This window comes from Symphalangus syndactylus, chromosome 7 (genome assembly GCF_028878055.3).
Source record: "Symphalangus syndactylus isolate Jambi chromosome 7, NHGRI_mSymSyn1-v2.1_pri, whole genome shotgun sequence".
Classification (NCBI taxonomy): domain Eukaryota; kingdom Metazoa; phylum Chordata; class Mammalia; order Primates; family Hylobatidae; genus Symphalangus; species Symphalangus syndactylus.
The window spans coordinates 30,378,784-30,397,624 of record NC_072429.2 but is presented as its reverse complement, the minus strand read 5'-3'; the positions used below and the strand labels follow the sequence as shown (position 1 = coordinate 30,397,624).

The 18,841-nt window shown below is 38.4% G+C and overlaps 1 protein-coding gene across 3 annotated transcripts in view; it reads left to right on the top strand.

Moving 5' to 3' along the window:
- Nucleotides 1-18,841, top strand: part of SGCD (sarcoglycan delta) — a 434,648-nt gene that overhangs the window by 163,066 nt on the left and 252,741 nt on the right. For all 3 annotated transcript variants that reach the window (XM_055285497.1, XM_063642674.1, XM_063642675.1), the window contains one exon: nucleotides 17,777-17,878. In XM_055285497.1, the coding sequence (XP_055141472.1) occupies nucleotides 17,777-17,878 (102 nt within the window). The remainder of the gene's footprint in view (nucleotides 1-17,776; nucleotides 17,879-18,841) is intronic.

Below are 18,841 nucleotides of genomic sequence, written 5' to 3'. Positions count from 1 at the left end.
ACAACCAAACTCTAACAAATTGGAAAATCTAGAGGAAATGGATAAATTACTGGACAGATAAAACGAACAAAGATTGAACCAGGAAGATACAGAAAACACGAACAGAACAATAATGAGTAATGAATTGAATCAGTAATTAAAAATCTTCTAAAAAAGATGAGCCCAGGATGAGATACCTTTACTGCAGAATTCAACCAAACTTACAAAGAACTAACACTAATTCTTCTTAAACTGTTCCCAGAAATCAAAGAGAAAGGAATCCTTTGTAACTCATTTTATGAGGGCATTACCCTGATTTCAAAACCAGACAAGGACACAAGAAAAATAGCAAACAGCAGGCCAATATTTCTAATGAATCCTCAACAAAATACTAGCAAACCAAATGTAACATATCAAAAAAATACACATAATCAAGTGGAATTTATCCCAGGGATTACAAGGATGGCTCAATATATGCAAATCAATAAATGCAATACAGTACATCAACAGAATGAAGGACAAAAACGATATAATCCTCTCAAGAAATGCAGGAAAAGTGTTTGATAAAATTCAACATCCCTTTATGATAAGAACTCCCAACAAATTGGGCATAGAAGGAACGTACTTTGACATACTAAAGGCCATATATGACAAACCCACAGCTCTCCTCATGCTGAATGGGGAAAAGCTGAAAGCCTTTCCTGTAAGGACTAAAAAAAGACAAGGATGTCCACTTTCACTGCTCTGATTCAACATAGTACTGGAAGTTCTAGCAAGCGCATTCAGTCAGGAAGAAGAAATTAAAAGGTATCCGAATTGGAAAAGAGGAACTCAAATTGTCCCTTTTCACACAGAATGATCTTATATGTAGAAAAACCTAAATACTCTACCAGAAAACTCTTAGAAATGACGAATTCAGTAAAGTTTTTGTACAAAAATTAGAAGTATTTCTAAACACCAATAAAAAACTAGCTGAAAAAGAAATAAAGCAGTCCCATTTATAATCACTACCAATAAAAAATGAAATAAAATACCCAGGAACAAATTTTTTTTAAGAGCTCTACAAGAAAAACTATGAAACACTGATGAAAGAAATTGTAGAGAACATAAGCAAATGTAAAAACATCCCCTGATCATAGATAGGAAGAATTAATATTGTTAAAATGACCATACTACCCAAACTAATCTATAGATTTAATATAATCCCTATCAAAATACCAATGACACTCTTCACAAAAGTACAAAAAAAATCTCAAAATTTGTGTGTAACCACAAAAGACTCTGAATAGCCAAACAAATACTGAGCAAAAAGAACAAAGCTTGAGGCATCACACTACTTGATCTCAAAATGTACTACAAAGCTGTAATAACCCAAATAGCATGACATTCCTATAAAAATGGACAAATAGACCAGTGTAGCAGAATAGAGAATCCCAAAATGGATCAGCGTATTTGCAGCCAACAGATTTTCAAAATATTATGTGCACTCCATAAATAGGTACAATTGTGTATCAATGAAAATTTTTAAAAAACATAAAAATAAAGGTAAATCTTTTAAGACTCTTCTAGAAGCATGTAGACTACAAACCTAACAAGAAGCACCCTACTTTAATTTCTAATTGGCTGCAGTAATTGTAAATTCTTACCAAACTATGCCCAATGTGTTTTCATTTCATTAAGCAGTTATCTTTTTTTTTTTTTTTGTCTTTCCTTCCTGTCTTTTTTTTTTTTTTTTTTTTTATTATACTTTAGGGTTTTAGGGTACATGTGCACAATGTGCAGGTTTGTTACATATGTATCCATGTGCCATGTTGATTTCCTGCACCCATTAACTCGTCATTTAGCATTAGGTGTATCTCCTAATGCTGTCCCTCCCTCCTCCCCCCACCCCACAACAGTCCCCAGAGCGTGATGTTCCCCTTCCTGTGTCCATGAGTTCTCATTGTTCAATTCCCACCTATGAGTGAGAACATGCGGTGTTTGGTTTTTTGTCCTTGCGATAGTTTACTGAGAATGATGTTTTCCAGTTTCATCCATGTCCCTACAAAGGACACGAACTCATCATTTTTTATGGCTGCATAGTATTCCATGGTGTATATGTGCCACATTTTCTTAATCCAGTCTGTCGTTGTTGGACATTTGGGTTGGTTCCAACTCTTTGCTATTGTGAATAGTGCCGCAATAAACATACGTGTGCATGTGTCTTTATAGCAGCATGATTTATAGTCCTTTGGGTATATACCCAGTAATGGGATGGCTGGGTCAAATGGTATTTCTAGTTCTAGATCCCTGAGGAATCACCACACTGACTTCCACAATGGTTGAACTAGTTTACAGTCCCACCAACAGTACCTGTGGTAGTCCCATTCCTAGCAAGATCAGGATTACCCTGAGCCCTTGTAGTTGTGACAGAACTCATTTTTATGTAGCCACATTTTCATCTTGAGCCTGGCATCCCATTCTGGGAGGGATCCTAAAAAATTTTTTAACTTGTTGCTTGAGAACTACTGATACGGTTCTATAACTGGGTTTCTCTGTCATCAGAAGTAGAGGTGACTGTCAGTCTGTGACAATGATGGCTATTGTTACCACAAAGCCTAAAAAAAGTCTTATGTCCTCTACAAAAGAGAAAGAATGATTGCATGTCTTTAAGGAGTGTGTGATGGATATAGAGATTGTGTAACATGTATGAATCCTTTTTGAAAGTTACTTTTAATTCATAGTCATTCTCACTTGCATTTTGATAAACATCTCTTTCTAGAAACTACATCTGGGGATAAACTTCTCTAGTATTTTATTAGTTGGAGTTCTCCAGAGTTACATCATTCATAGAATACATGTGTATGTGTGTGTATGTATTTTTATCATAAGGAATTGGCTCATGTGATTAGGGAGGCTGACAAAATCCCACATCTGCAATCTACAACCTGGAGACTCAGGAGAGCTGATGGCGTAGTTCCAGTCTAAGTGCAAATGCCTAAGACCCACAAAAATCAATATTTCGATTCCAGTCTCAAGGCAGGAAAAAATCCTCCCGTGCTCAAAGACAGTCAGCTTTATTTACCTATTTTAAATGATAAAATTAAATAGTATAGCTATTTACTATGTACAGCATGATTTTTTTAAAATTATTATACTTTAAGTTCTGGGATACATGTGCAGAACATGCAGGTTTGTTACATAGGTATACACGTGCCATGATGGTTTGCTGCACCCATCAACCCGTCATCTACATTAGGTATTTCTCCTAACGCTATACCTATCCTAGCCCCTACCACCTGACAGGCCCTGGTGTGTGATGTTCCCCTCCCTGTGTCCATGTGTTCTCATTTTTCAACTCCCACTTATGAGTGAGAACATGTGGTATTTGGTTTTCTGTTCTTGTGTTAATTTGCTGAGAAGAATGGTTTCCGGCTTCATCCTTGTCCCTGGAAATGACATGAACTCATCTTTTTTTATGGCTGCATAGTATTCCATGGTGTATATGTGCCACATTTTCTTTATCCAGTCTATCATTGATGGGCATTAGGGTTGATTCCAAGTCTTTGCTATTGTGAACAGTGCCGCAATAAATATACATGTGCATGTGTCTTTATCGTAGAATGATTTATAATCCTTTGGGTATATACCCAGTAATGGGATTGCTGGGTCAAATGGTATTTCTGGTTCTAGATCCTTGAGGAATTGCCACACTGTCTTCCACAATGGTTGAAACAACATGATGTTTTGATATATTTATACACTGGAGAATGGCTGAATCAAGCTAGTTAACATATCTATTACTTCAGATACTTAGTTTTCAGGGTGAGAACACTTGAAATCTATTAGCAATGTTGACCATACAATAAATTGTTGTTAAATACAGTCATCATGTACAATGGATCTCTTGAATTTACTTTACCTGTATAACCCAGAATAATGTTGAACCAAATCTCTTAGCACCCCTTTCCCTAATCAACTTGACACATAAAATGAGCCATCACAGCCACTATCCCAAATAAGGTTTAATAAATGGTTATGACTGGGTTCCCTATGGATTTTTAATCTTCACTGTTACCAGGCTATCTGCCCTTCTTGCCGAGGGAATTACCCCAACTCTGGATCCCTGAAACTTCTCAGACTATTAATGATTCCCTTTTTAAAGGATGGATTGGCTGGTAGGAAGGCTGTGGGTAATACCTGGCATGGTAGTTAAAAGGGCAAAGGGAGCAAATTAAGCCCTTTTAACCAATTCTGGTCTCTCAGTATTTAATGATTTGTTGATTTCCAGTTAAAATTATTAAACGACTATCTTACCTAGGGAAGAAAGGAGCCTCAATTTTGGCAAATTAAAGCAATCTCTTCTGCTTTCATTTTCTCCAGTAGGTTGTAATATTGAGTGAGTTCTAATTTTATTCACCTTCTGCTAGGAAATGTCTAAGACAAATTTTCTGGCACACTCCCTTTCACATCTTTATACCTGCCTCTCACGGCCCTCATGCCACATCCTCTTGACACTGGAAGCTCTACTATGGGTCCTCTTTTCTTTTCCTCTTAGACAAGCCTCTCAGAGCATATCAAATCAAGTAAGTGCTAAATTGGCGTGGCAGAGTGTCACTGCTATAGGAAATCAGAGAAGATAGTTTGAAGAGGAAGCAAGAAGGGAATGAATGTGGGAGCTGGGGCCTGGAGGATGGATGGGGCCAGCAGTCACTATAGGGCTGCTGTTGAACACTTGTAGTGTTCCAGGCACCACACGAAGCAAATCAAATGTGGTGAATACACATAACCTTCCAAAAGAGATACTGTGAGTACCTTTTCACACATGAAGAAAGACCCAGAAAAACTCTTTTTTTAAATCCCCTCCCTTTTTTTTTTTTTTTTTTTTGAGGGCTCTAACACTCACATCTATGGTTTGAACTTTTGGATTCCAAAACCTATGGTCTAAACAATAGTGTCTATGGATTTTGCTAGGCAAAGGAAGGAGGGAATACATTCCAAAAAATCTTATTTAAGTTTAACAAAATCAGAGGATCTATTATAAGCCAGTTCTTTACTATAAAGTTATTTTTGGAATTTATTCTGAGGCATGAATTCATCAGAGTTTGTTTCCAAACTTTCATGGAAGTCTTAGAACATAAAATGTAAATCAGCTCCCATCATTCCCCTGCTTAACGTATTCCACTGGTGTCTAGTCACACAAATAATAAAAAATCCAAATTCCTCATGGTATCTTCTTCAAGATGCTCTATTGATCCTTCTCCCTTCCTACTTCTCTGAATTCATCTCCTATTCCTCCTTACCTTGTGTAGAGGGGGTGTTATTCAACTCTGATCACATTGGCTGATGCCATTCTTGGTGACCCTCAAATGTACTGTAGTCATTCTCCCTGTACCTTCCGAGGTCTGGCTTCCTCACTTCATCTGGGATTCTTAGAGACAACTTCTTGGACCTCTAGTCTTAAGTATATCCTACCCTCTCTCTTCCTACTCTGTCTCATTCTTCTTTAGGGTGCTTTATAGCTTTGCCTGTGTGATGCTCTGGGAAAAGTGGGGAGGAGAGAAAGTCATGTCTTTCTTCACTGAGCAATCAGGAGTCTCCACAGGTGCAGTGATTTCCCCATGCAGTATCCACTGTTCTGTTCTGAGAACACGTGGATGAAATATGGGAAGGATATTAGAGCTTACAAGGGCAAACAAGAGAACAGCAATAGATGTCTCCTCTGGACCACTACTGCTTCTCTTTAGTTAAGGCTAAACATAATTGCATAAATTGGTGACACATCTGAAAGACTGGGAGTATGTCTGATGCCATCTTTTGGAAGCCCAATTTGGACATTATAACTTGAGGAGACGGCCAAATTAATAGGTAAGACAGCGCTAGTGCCAGGTGTACATATACTAGCTTTCATATTTCTGAGCTTATCCCTGGAAACCTTTCTCACAAGTATCAAAACGGCACCTCGCCCTTTGAAGCCGTAACTTGAAGTGTCATAAAAGACACTGTCTTGTACAACTGATAACTTTTCCAAATGAAAATAGAAGACAGGGCAGGTGGCTCCCTTGGGGTGCATACCACATGAAGGAATCTATTCTGGGAGGGATTTTCACAGTGTGTATTTTTAATATCACTCAGGCCAGCATCTTAATTGGACTTTACTAGTGGGAAGCACTCACCCAGCAGCAGGGATTGTGATGGCAGGAATTTAATGTGAACACTTGACATAAGCCTAATCATATTTCACTTATTTTCTTTTATGTGTCTTCTTAAGATAAATGAGTCTCCTCCTTTATCAACAATAGCTCAGGATTTATAAGCTCACATTTTTCACCTAGGACAGGGAATGTAGCAACTTGCACTTTATTATCCATCTCTCATTTTCTTCCCGTCAAACAATCGATAAATTCCCCACCAATGTCTCTTTTTAAAGGTTGCTTACAAGTTTCTGTTTCAGAACAATGTGCTGGCGCTGGTTTTTATCCCTAAGTCCTTTCTGAATCTAAGTGCTCACTGGGAGTGATTTGCAAGAGTTTTTCCAAGAATTTCTTTAGCAAAACTACAATTCACCCAAGAGGGCCTAAATGTAGCCTGTATGAGTTGTGGGCATCAGTTCCTGACAACAACCTACATGAGTTGTTGTCTATGTAGCATCTCATTCATGTGCATCATATAATAGAATTCTTTTACAAGTACAAATGACCTTAATGTTACTTCTGTCCAACTACCTATTATGGGTGAGATGAAACAGATTCAAATAGGATAGGTTTGTCTGTGTTTGACCTGACAGCCAGAGGTACTGTTGAGAACAGAAGTGCTATATTATTCCTGTAATTCCATGGAATTTGCTTATAATCTCTCAGAAACATCCCTTAAGGATGATCTTTAATGTGTAGAAGTATACAGCAATAACCAAGCTGACCTGTTTTCTTGGATGGCCAGCAGGCAGAGTACTGGTCTGTGTAAGTAGTATCTAGGGTTTGTTAACTTTTAAGCCAGACTCGACTGTATGTGGGAGCTGTAATTGTGATTCTTTTTGGCTAATAGAGACTTTTCATCTGTAAGTTAAAATGTACTATCTGTGTTCTCTGAGTCGGGGATTATGACATGAGATTGGGATAAAACAGATAGCCGTAATACTTGCCCCTCCCTGCTGGAAGATTGCAGTAGAGACAAAGAAAAACAATAGGAGAATATAGCCAAATATGCAGTGGTTCTTAAAGCATCAGCTCTGAGTTGACTCTGAATTGCTTGTTTTTCACTAGCCAAACCAATCATATGTAGGGAAATATAGTCCTACACATGCTCAAAGAAATAAAGAGCAGCAAAGTGCTTAAAATGGTGACCGCTTTGTCATCTGTATCCCTGAGTGACTACCCTGTTAACCCTCCATGGGCATGTAGCTTGGGTGAAAAATAAATGTTTGTCCTTCAAAGCCACTGAGATTTGTGTTATCTGTTACCATAGTATATCCTAACCTCTTTGGACTGATCAGCATGGGTTGTCTGATTTAATCCTCAATTTAGAAGTTAGAATTATCTTGACTACCTAAATGTTCATATGAGGAGCATGAGCTTTAGAAAGCGTACCAGGAAGTGGTTGAAGCAGCACTCTAACCCTTGCAGTCTGGTTCCAAAGCTTATATTCTTAGCCAGGATATCAAAATGCTCTCCCTCGTTTTCTTTCTCACTCTCCTGCACACACTCTGTGTGTGTGTGTGTGTGTGTGTGTGTGTTCTCCTGTTATTGAGGAAAGATGGTTTCTAAAGAGAATCAAGGAAGACTTCCCAAAGAAATTGATAGCTAAGCTCTAAAGGAAAAGTAGAAACTAGGCAATTCAGTAGTAAAGAAAATTATACTTATTCCCTCTCTGTGTTGAGGCACGGGTAATCCCCGTTATTTGATTTACTCACACCCAGAAAAACTGTAGAGCAAAGAATTCCTGTTTATACATTACTGTTGGAAACCATGAAATATGGAAAGTGTTCAAATACAGTGGTCTTGAATCTGTAAATCATTAAAAGCAACCTTATGAGATTTTATAAAACAGATGAGAAATTACAGTTTTGATCCACTGAGGCAGCAAAGCAATTTGACAGTTACATATGTATAAGGCTCTCTAGCTCGCTCACTTGTGCACGCACTTTCTCTCTCTCTCTCTCACACACACACACACACACAGAAAATGATCTAACCAATATATGAACTTTAGCATTATGGTAACTAGAGAGTAAAAAGGAAAAGAAAGAAAACTATATATTGACATCATTGGCCAAAGAAAGAAAATATGAACGAAGTTGAGATTACATGCTAAATGACAAAAAGGATCAGCAGCTGTGACCCAGACACTGATGGGGTCATCTGGTCCTCTCCCTTGCTGTTGGGTTAATCACGCAGGACTGATGATGTCACCGTTTATAATGCTCCCTAGAAAAGAAAGCCAGTAGCTGCCTCAGTAGCCTGTCACACAGTCTAATTGCCTTGATCACAAAACATTCTCTGTGTCTTATTCAGCTCTGGCTTGCTTCACTCTAGACACCCTTCATCAAGTTGGACTTTAATGGAAACAGAACGTTGCCCAGCATGTTTCTTTAGTAAACCCACACAAAGTGTGGACAAATAACAGTCATGTTTTACCCTCTTTAACCTACTACCTCTTTCCCCAAGCATATATCTCTAAATCAGTTCTCATTATGGATTCAGGGAATTCCAAAGCACATCATGGCATGTCTCTTGAACTGGATTGCTTTTTTTCTGTGAACCTCATATTTCTCTTACAAAAAAAACCCACCTTGTTAGGATTATATTTGTATGCTGTAAGATTGACTCATTTTAAGTGTACAACTGAGTGATTTTTAATAAATTTGCTTTTATGCAGCTACCACTACAATCTTTTTTTAGAGCATTTCCGTCACCTCAGTAAAATCCCTTGAATCTATTTATAGTCTTCTGCCATTCCCACTCTCAGCCCTAGACAACCACTAATCTACTTTCTGTCTCTATAGATTTTCTTTTCTGGACAATACATAAATGAGATCACGCAATATGTGGTCTTTTATGTCTGTCTGCTTTCAGTTATCATAATTTTTGAGGTTTGTCCACGTTATAGCATGTACCTACCTGTATTTCATTTCTTTTGATTGCTAAATAGTATTCCATTGCATGGGTATAGAATATTTTACTTATCCATTCATCAGTTAATAGGCATTTAGGTGGTTTCCACATTTTGGCTCTGATGAATTATGTTGCTGTGAACATTTATGTATAAGTGTTTGTGTGGATATACATTTTCATTTATATTGGGTGGAGAGCCAAGAGTGGAATTGCTGGATCATATGGTAACTCTGTGTTTAAATTCTTAACAGGCAGGCTGTTTTCCAAAGTGACTGCAACATTTTATGTTCCCCTTAATGGTATATGAGAGTGCATGATATTTCCAGGTTCTTGCCATCATGTGTGCTATGTGTGTGTGTGTGTGTGTGTGTTTATGTGTTTTGGAAACTCCCAGAAGGAAGGAATGCAATCTGCAACTCTTCTTGCCTTTTCATCTAGTGTTTAGCACAGGGCTGGGCACACAGTAGAAGCTTAACAGTGTAGCATGGCATGTGATGGTTAAGGAATTTTGTTTTGGAGTTAGACTGCCAGGTTCTGTAAGCATTGGCTTTCTCTACTATTAAATGGGGCTAATAGTGCCAACCCTTTTTAGTTACAATGAGGGTTAATGAATACGTTGCAGACCATGTGCTTTGTCTAACATGTATGGAAATGGTAGCTTTTGTTACTCATGTTTTAAAATTCACATGGATGAGCACTTTCTGAACAATCTCTAGTTTAGCCGATTTCTTTTTTTCTCTTGCAATTAGATATTTAGGTATAGGCAATGTACTGAGCCCCCAAGATGAAATAATATGTAGCACCTTATTTCTCATCTCAAGAAATTTGAAGTTTAGTGACTGAGGACATAGATATAAACAGACAGTTACAATGTATGAGATATAAGATATGAGCAGAAATACGAGATGAAAGATATGATATGAAAAATCCCATATGACCCAGAAAAGACATCTAATCAATAACCAAAGGACTGCAGAGAGGGGCAGAAGCATTGGGAAGAGTATTGCTGGCCAAGGGAAGGGCATGAAACATTTACAAAGATTCAAAAAGGGAAGGGGTTTGGAAAAATTGCGAGCATGTTCTGTGACAGAGTGAAGGGAGACTAGTAAGAGACAAGGATGGAGAAGTGAGCAGGTGCAGTCATGAAGTGTGCTAAAGATTACATTAAGAAGTGTGTTCCTTTCTTTTGTTGCTATCGTTCTGTTAAGTGTTAATGTCTGAGGAGCTACGAAGAAGATGGTTCAGTATTCCAAAGGTAGAAGTGACCATTTATAAAGATAAGAAAGCTAGAGCGGTCTCAAACTTTGTAATAGTTGAATACAGTATTTCTCAACTTTAAAAAAAAATTAACCCTCCCCTCCCCCAGAGAATGTTTAGACATTTTTCCCTATTTGCCACCCCATGAAATGTCAATCTTAAAGATATACCACGTATGTACTTTATATGTAAACATATTTATGCTTTCTAAATTAAAAGAGTAAAAATTTTGTATGCCTTCAACCCCCCAATAATTAATTTTTGTCCACTGGGGGCTGTATCCACCTGGTTGGGAATACATACTCTAATAAATTGGAATCTGGTGTAGGAACAGGTATAGATATCAACATTTTTGTCATTCCCCACACTACCTTTCAAAATACAACTGTTTGGAATGAATAAATCCTGTCACTCTACAGATATTTTCTGAGCACATAATAATTGCCAAGCCATTTTTTAGGAACTGAGACTACAGCAGTGAATAAAACAGTCAAAAATCCCACCCCTCATGAAGATTACATTCTACTGCAATCTGTATATAATTGTTTCACTCTTGGATCCAAACTAAATAATGCCTGCCATTAAAACTGCTCCAGCAAGAGATTATCTTGAGACTTGTTTGTTAAAACAGGTCTTGGCATTACTTTCAAGCCTGAAAATGTGCTGACAGAATTAAAAACCAGTCCGATGCTGATGCAGGGGGAAAATCAAAGGAGCAAGAAAATAGCACTTTTTTTTCTGTTAATAGATTTTATTAGTGGGAAAAACTGTTTTACACACCTATCAAAATATCAAAAATTGCACAAGAGGGCTGCAACCTACTCATCTAACAACGACCAACGTTTGCCTTTTTCTGAATAAACATATGCACTCTGGGTGCTTTTCATCAGTCTTTAGCCTGCACACATCCCTAGGAGTCCTGGGCATGGGGCAGATCCTGGAACAGATCAGAAATGCCTTTTCAGCAGTGTCCAATGGAATGTGAAAAATAGCACTTTCTTAAAATCAACATAATAGCAATTTCCATCCCCATCCCACAAGAACCAACAGGAAGTCCACGCCACTCAGAATTTTGCAGACATCCTGGTATCTTACCCTGCAACAGTGGGAAGGCCTCTGGGAGCACTGGTCGCTGCCCTGCACTGGCCATGCTGAGAGAAGGGTGGCCCCACCTACATGATCCCTGGAGGTCCAAATGTTCTGCCTCTCCTGGAGAAGGGAAACTTTGGTGAGGCTGGAGTGCTACAGCCATTTCCTTTGGAAGCCTTAACCCCTCCTCGGGACACTGGCAGGAAAATGGTCTCTAGAATTCATGGGAGGCACAGATCTTTTGTCTACCGCCCCCCACCCATCCCAGTGGGAGAATATCTCCTCCTCTTCTTGCCTGCTTTCCCAGCACATCTAGCACAGTTCATTCAATGAGATTCAATGAGATTACAAAAGACAGGAAACCCCACTGCCGTTAGGCTACTGCTGCTTCATTCTCAAAATCTCTAAGCCAAGTAATGACAAAGCCCAAGAACCTGTTTGAAATGGTGACAAAGGGAGTCAGGGGCAGGAGATAAGAGGAAAGAAACAAGTTATGTGGAAAGAACCATTATTTCAGTCTATTGCGCTGCTACTCTGAATTCTCTTTATTCTGTTCTCATCTTCTATAGAAAACTATTAAAACAACTAATCGATCTAGGCCAGATAAGGAATGAAGAGCAAATGCCATAATCCTTGGACCAGCTCAGAGGGTGATTCCCCAGATTACACCTACCTGTGCCCTCTTCCCCTGCCCCTAGCCTCTGCCTTTTCTGAAAGTTCTAGCTGAGGGCTTAGGGGAGACTCTAAATTAGACTGAGAAAATAATAGGATTTGCTCTTGTGTTTTTGAGAACTCCTATTCTGAGTTGAGTACCGCACCCTGTATGGGAATAGTCACTGGTGATCCTGCGATGAGCAGGGATTTCAGAATTCTTGTCTTCACTGGGATTACAGTGGGAGCCTGGCCTCCTTCTTCTGTCTCAGATGTACTTTACAGACTTCAGGATCATCACTGGACAGCGCTCATTCAGTCAGGACCTGCTATCCCCCTATTGGGCTACTATAATTTTCATGCTTGCCTTAAAGAATATTAGTTTCACTATTTAAAGAGGAAAGTAAAATATTGTCTATTTTTCTAATTACTGTTTCTAATTGTTCTAGGAATGATATTCTCTCTCTCTCTCCTTTTTTTTTTTTTTTTTTTGTTTGTTTTTTGGGACGGATTCTTGCTCTGTCACCCAGGCTGGAGTGCAGTGGCACAATATTGGCTCACTGCAAACTCTGCCTCCTGTGTTCACGCCATTCTCCTGCCTCAGCCTCCCGAGTAGCTGGGACTACAGGCGCCCACCACCACCCCTGGCTAATTTTTTGTATTTTTAGTAGAGACAGGGTTTCACCATGTTAGCCAGGATGGTCTCGATCTCCTGACCTCGTGATTCGCCCACCTTGGCCTCCCAAAGTGCTGGGATTATAGGCATGAGCCACCGTGCCCAGCCCTCCCTCTTTAATTTTTTGGAGAGAGGATTTTGCTGTTGCCCAGGCTGGAGTGCATTGACGTAATCATAGCTCACATTCCTGGTCTCAAGTGATCTTCCTGCCACAGCATCCTGAGTAGCTGGGACTACAGGCATATGCTACCATAACCAACTAATTTTTATTTTTATTTTTATTTTTAGAGATAGTATCTTGCTATGCTGCCCAGTTTGCTCTTAAACTCCTGGCCTCAAGAAATCTTCCTGCCTCAGCCTCTCAAAGTGCTATAATTACAAGCATGAACCATCGGCCTGGTCCAATTCTCAATCTTCTAAATACCTCTTTTACATCTTATTGGGAGAGAAGTTGTAGTTCATAATTGACCTCAAACTCCAATCTTAATAATACGCAAAACTTCTTATGCAGTAAGAGATGAAATGTTTTTTAGTAAAGCTCATATCAAGGTACTTTGATGGGTTTCCAATCCAACCTCATTGTTCCAAAGCTAGAAAGGAGACTATAATGTGGGAACATATTATTTAGTTGGCTACTCTAATCGGTTTTGTGTTATATTTTGGAAATAGAGGCCAGTAACAAAAATTCACACTATTTGATAGACCTTTCCCACCAAATACCATTAGGCAGACATAGAGACAGGGAAGTAGGCTAGAAAAGTGAAACTGATCACAAGCAAGAATAGGAAATCCTGTAAGTGGAAAAATGATGGGGATTTGGCATGTTTGGGGTGAGTTAGCTGCCATGAGATGTATGTGAGGAAAGATTAAATTACTTATTGCAAAAGAGTTACTTGGCTTGGATTAGATTTATATTTCTTGAACTGTGGTCGTTTCTGTACCTCCCTCACTGTTTTTATTTGGCTGGGTACCTCCTCTGTTATAAACTGTCTTACAGGATGGGATTTGGAGGGGCCTTCTCTTTTTGTAACTCGTCGTGGCACATGGCACATGATTATACACACAGTGGGCTCTCCAAAAATAGCATTAATAAGAAACCCAGCAGTAACCATAAGGGCATTACTTTTGTGTATATTGAGGATTGGGTTACCCTTAGCTATTATCCTAATGACTAACGAATATAAAGTCTGAATTGGAAAGAGTTGAGTTCAAATTCCTGGTTCTGTCATTAGCTAGCTGTATAATTTTGAGCAAATTACTTACTAACAAATTTGCTCACTTGTAAAAGAAGGAAAATAATAACTATCTCATAAGAACATTGAAGAGATGACATGGGATAATTTATATATAGCACTTAGTACATGAGGTATAATGTACATTCTAGGTAAGTGTTGATTTTTAAAATAAATCACCAAGGAAAACTTTATTTTTTGTTACTTAAGAGTTTTTTTTTTAATTACTATTGGTGCTTCTAGAAGATTTTAGAAAATTAGAACGTACAGGCCAGGCATGGTGGCTCATGCCTGTAATTCCAGCACTTTGGGAGGCTGAGGCGGATGGATCACCTGAGGTGATGAGTTTGAGACCAGCCTGGCCAAGATGGTGAAACCCCGTCACTACTAAGAATGCAAAAATTAGCCAGGCATGGTGGTGGGCACCTGTAATCTCAGCTACTCAGGAGGCTGAGGCAGGAGAATCGCTTGAACCTGGAAGGCGGAGGTTGCAGTGAGCCGAGATCACACCATTGCAGTGAGCCGGGATCACACCATTGCACTCCAGCCTGGGCGACAAGAGCAAAAACGCTCTGTCTCAAAAAAAAAAAAAAATTATAAAGTATAGATAAGCAAAAAGAGGAAAGTAGAAAGAACTCATAACTCAGACATACAAAGTTATTAAATATTAACGTTTGAGTATATTTTCCCCTAGAATTTTTCTCCAATAAAATTTCCTTGAGGATTTTTTGTTATATGTACATGAGTATATGTGTGTGTGTGTGTATATATATATATATGTGTGTGTATATATATATATGTGTGTGTGTGTGTGTATATATTAAACAGTTATTTTTCAGTGGGCTCTTTATATGTTTCCTCAACTGATTGTTTCAGTCAATAATGCATCATGAATATTTGCCTGCACTCTTACATATTCCTCTGCAAGAACTACATCATATTCCCTTATAGTGTGTTCAATTATTGTAACATGCAACTTTGCATAGTTTTTATTTTTTCTCTTATTAACTGACATGGTGACGAACAACTCTACAGGAGGCTGAAATAACATAGATAACATAGTGAGGTAGGTTGGGTGGAGACTGTGCAAACTAGAGACTGTATGGTGTGTCCAGGCAGGGGCAGCTGCTGCTCACCTCAGTGGATGCTGGCAACGTAACAGCAGGCCCAGCGTGGCCATTCCTGTTCCACTGGAGAAACTAGAAACCTAGATTTTTCATTCATATATTTTGCTTTTTAAATGTTATTAGAAAACAGAGGAATACATAAGAAATAATAAAGCATGTTCATAGTGTGTGTGTATATACACCAAACACACACACACACACACACACCCCTGGGAGGAGAAAAAATACGGTGGAGTGATGAAAATAGAAATTTGACTTCTTTGAATATTTGTTATTTTGTAGATTTGACTTTGGTGTTGGTATTATTCAGAAAAGGATTTTTGGTATGAAAGAAAGGTAGTAACATTATAAAATCCATGAGATAAAATGGAAATCTTCAAGTCCTGAATTTGAGTTAAAGTTTCATGTTAAATCATGTTATTTTTACTAAACACACACACACACAGACACACACACACACGCCCCTTATTTTCCAGTTCTGTCCGCAGAAACAAAGGCTCATCCAGTAACAATCAGTATCCAAAGCTCCCAGTTGTGGTTTCTAAATACCATTTCCCACTGAAATGAACCAGGGCTTCTTACTAAAAATGGCTGATTGCAGTCCTGGGGAAAGACTGTAGGATCACCCTGTAACATCTCATATAGAAGCAAGAGGGCCATTGAAGACTACGTGACTATATTAAAAGGGTGCAGCAGTCAACTGGATAAAAACCCTTGACTGAAGTAGGGAAATTAGAAAATTATAGGGATAATAATTGGGCTAGAATGAAACAAATGAAAATGTTTATAGTCATAGTTAAAAAGTAAAAACCTCATTGGTTTGGAAGATACTAGGTGGAAGATGTTAGATAGCCAATTCAGTATTTTAAAGATCAACAATAAAGGAGGGAAAATCCAACTCTGTCAATTCCTCTATAAACTATAATTTAGAGTTAGCAAATAGTTGACGAGATGAACTTTCTCTGGCTAGCATTCCCAGCTAGTAAATTAAGAATAACAGAATTAGGATATAACCAGTTTGAAACCTCTAGTGAAATCATAGGTCCTCTAGGCAAAGACTACATTGGCTGAGAACCTCATGGCAAAAATTGTTATGTGCCTACTGATAGAAGAACCTCCCATGAAGTAAGTGAAAAAATGCCCCTCACTCCACCTCAAAGATGTTCATGTGTAATCTCAGGACCCATGAATGTATTATATTACATGGAAAAGGGGAATGGAGATTGCAGATAGAATTACAATTACTGATCAGGTGATCTTAAAATAGGGAGATTATCCTGGGTTATCCAGATGTGCCCAGTGAAATTGCAAGAGTCCTTGAGAATGGAAGAAGGATGCAGAAGATTCAGAATCAAGAATGGTTTTACATGAGAAAAACTCAGTCAGCGACTGCTGACTTTGAAGATGGAAGTGAGGCCATGAGCCCAGGAGCCAGAAAGAGCAAGGAAATTGATTCTCCCTTTAGAGCCTCCAGGAAAGGATATAGCCTTTCTGACACCTTGATTTTAGCCCATTGTGTCCTGGTCAGACTTCCAACACACAGAACTGTAAGATAATAAATTTGTGTTGTTTTAAACCACTAAGTTGTGTTATTTGTTACTGTAACAATAGAAAACTAATATACCCCATTTCCTAGGATATATTCTTTCTAGAAAATTGCACCTGAATCTGATCAAGCCTCTTGATGTAACTAGCAATTTACAGGAAACATAAGAAATAGGGGAACACATTATATGAAATTATGGGAATGTTCAGCAAAACCTAAACTCTGAGAAATGCTATTTTTAAAATAACATTTATCAAACAAAGTATATGTGTATATATTTGTATATGTGTGGATGTATGAGAGAGAAAATTACTGACTGGAAATGTTAGAAACTGGCCTAGTATTTTCTGTAGCAAACAATTGCTGTAAGGAACTTAATTTAAATAAGCAAATTATAGAGAGAAAAAAACATATTAGTGAAATTTGAACATTGACAATGGGTGTTTGATATTAAGGAATGATTGTTACTTCTGGATTATGTGTGTGGTAATGGGATTATAGTTATATTTAAACAAAGAAGGGGAGTGTAGGTGGCAATAATAGATAATAATAGCCATAAATTGATAATTGTTGAAGATGAGTGATAGCTACATATGTGTTTGCTATCTGTTCTTTCTACTTTCGCATATACTATTTCCATAACAAAATATTTTTTTTAAATATTAGCAACTAACTTGACTCTTTAAATGTATTGTGACTCAAACACCCATGTCCAAAGTCTGGATTTAACCAACAGACTGCCAGCTTGAAATCTCTGTAGAGTTTTGGAAATAGGATCTTTCACTTTTCCTGGAGAATTATCCTTTTCTCTCCTCCTACTTACCTTCTCCCTCCATTCTTTCTGTGCTGCCTAGCAAAATTGCCCCCCGCCCCAATCTGTGTATGTGGATGACTAGGGGGCATTACCATTTGCTTGGAATCGAATTTTCTCAGAAAGAGTGAAAAAGATAATATGCATAACTGCATTAAGCAATACTTCCTAATATTTTACATGTTCTTTAAATACCCGTCCTCATTCCATACCTTCAAAAAAAAAAAAAAAGGCAATAACTTTCCGTTTTTGACAGCCTGAGGTGTTTTGAAATTTTGGCTAATCATATCTTCCTTGTTATCTCTGTGTTCTATTTCAGGATGGAATGGGAAACCTGAGGATCACAGAAAAAGGTCTAAAGCTAGAAGGAGACTCCGAATTCTTACAACCTCTCTACGCCAAAGAAATCCAGTCCCGACCAGTAAGTTTCTGCTGAGAGAAGAAGGCATTAGTGTTGCTCTAGAATCTAAATCTGGAGGAATTGATCTTGCTATTAGCTGAGTACAGAGGATTGGGGTGGGGAGTAATACTGGTAGTAAGATGAATTCACTTTCACTTCTGAATCTTTGAGTATCATCACAGCAGTGGTACTGTAAGCAAGTGAGATGACCTCTCTGAGCCTCTTTCCATTCCTGCTGAATAGAAGATAGCAATCCCTGCTACCCAACTTTATAGACTGTGCTGCAAATAAGGAAGACAGCAAATTTGGAAAAGCCATAAAAATATACGAATGCAGATAATATTGCTGTTTATTTTATTCATTGAGTGCTTCAAAGCCATTTTTAGAAACACAGAACTAAACTACTAGAATTTTGTTTTTCATTAAGACTTTACACTGTGTAGCCAGTGTTGGTTAGGATCAATTCAATATCAAGCTGAGTGCAGTGGCTCACATCTGTAATTCCAGCACTTTGGGAGGCCAAGGTGGGCAGATCACCTGAGGTAGGAGTTTGAGACCAGCCTGGACAACATAGTGAAACCTTGTCTCTACTAAAAATACAAAAATTTGCCAAGTATAGTGGTGAGCACCTGTAGTCTCAGCTACTGGGGAGGCTGAGGCAGGAGAATTGCTTGAACCCAGGAGGTAGAGGCTGCAGTGAGCCAAGATCACACCACTGCACTCCAGCCTGGGCAACAGAGTGAGGCTCCATCTCAAAAAAAAAGAAAGAAAGAAAATAAAGAATTAGTTCAATATCAACAGCTACATTCTGAAATGGTATTTAAATAGTCACTACAGAGTGTGTACTCTGTTCTAGGAACATTGCTGTTTTGCACGCAGTATCATTATCTAATTTAGTTCACAGATTTGTCCACTGAGGTGGGGACTATTGTTGCCTCTATTTTATAGATTAAAGAATTGAGGCTTGGAGAAATTTCATGTCAA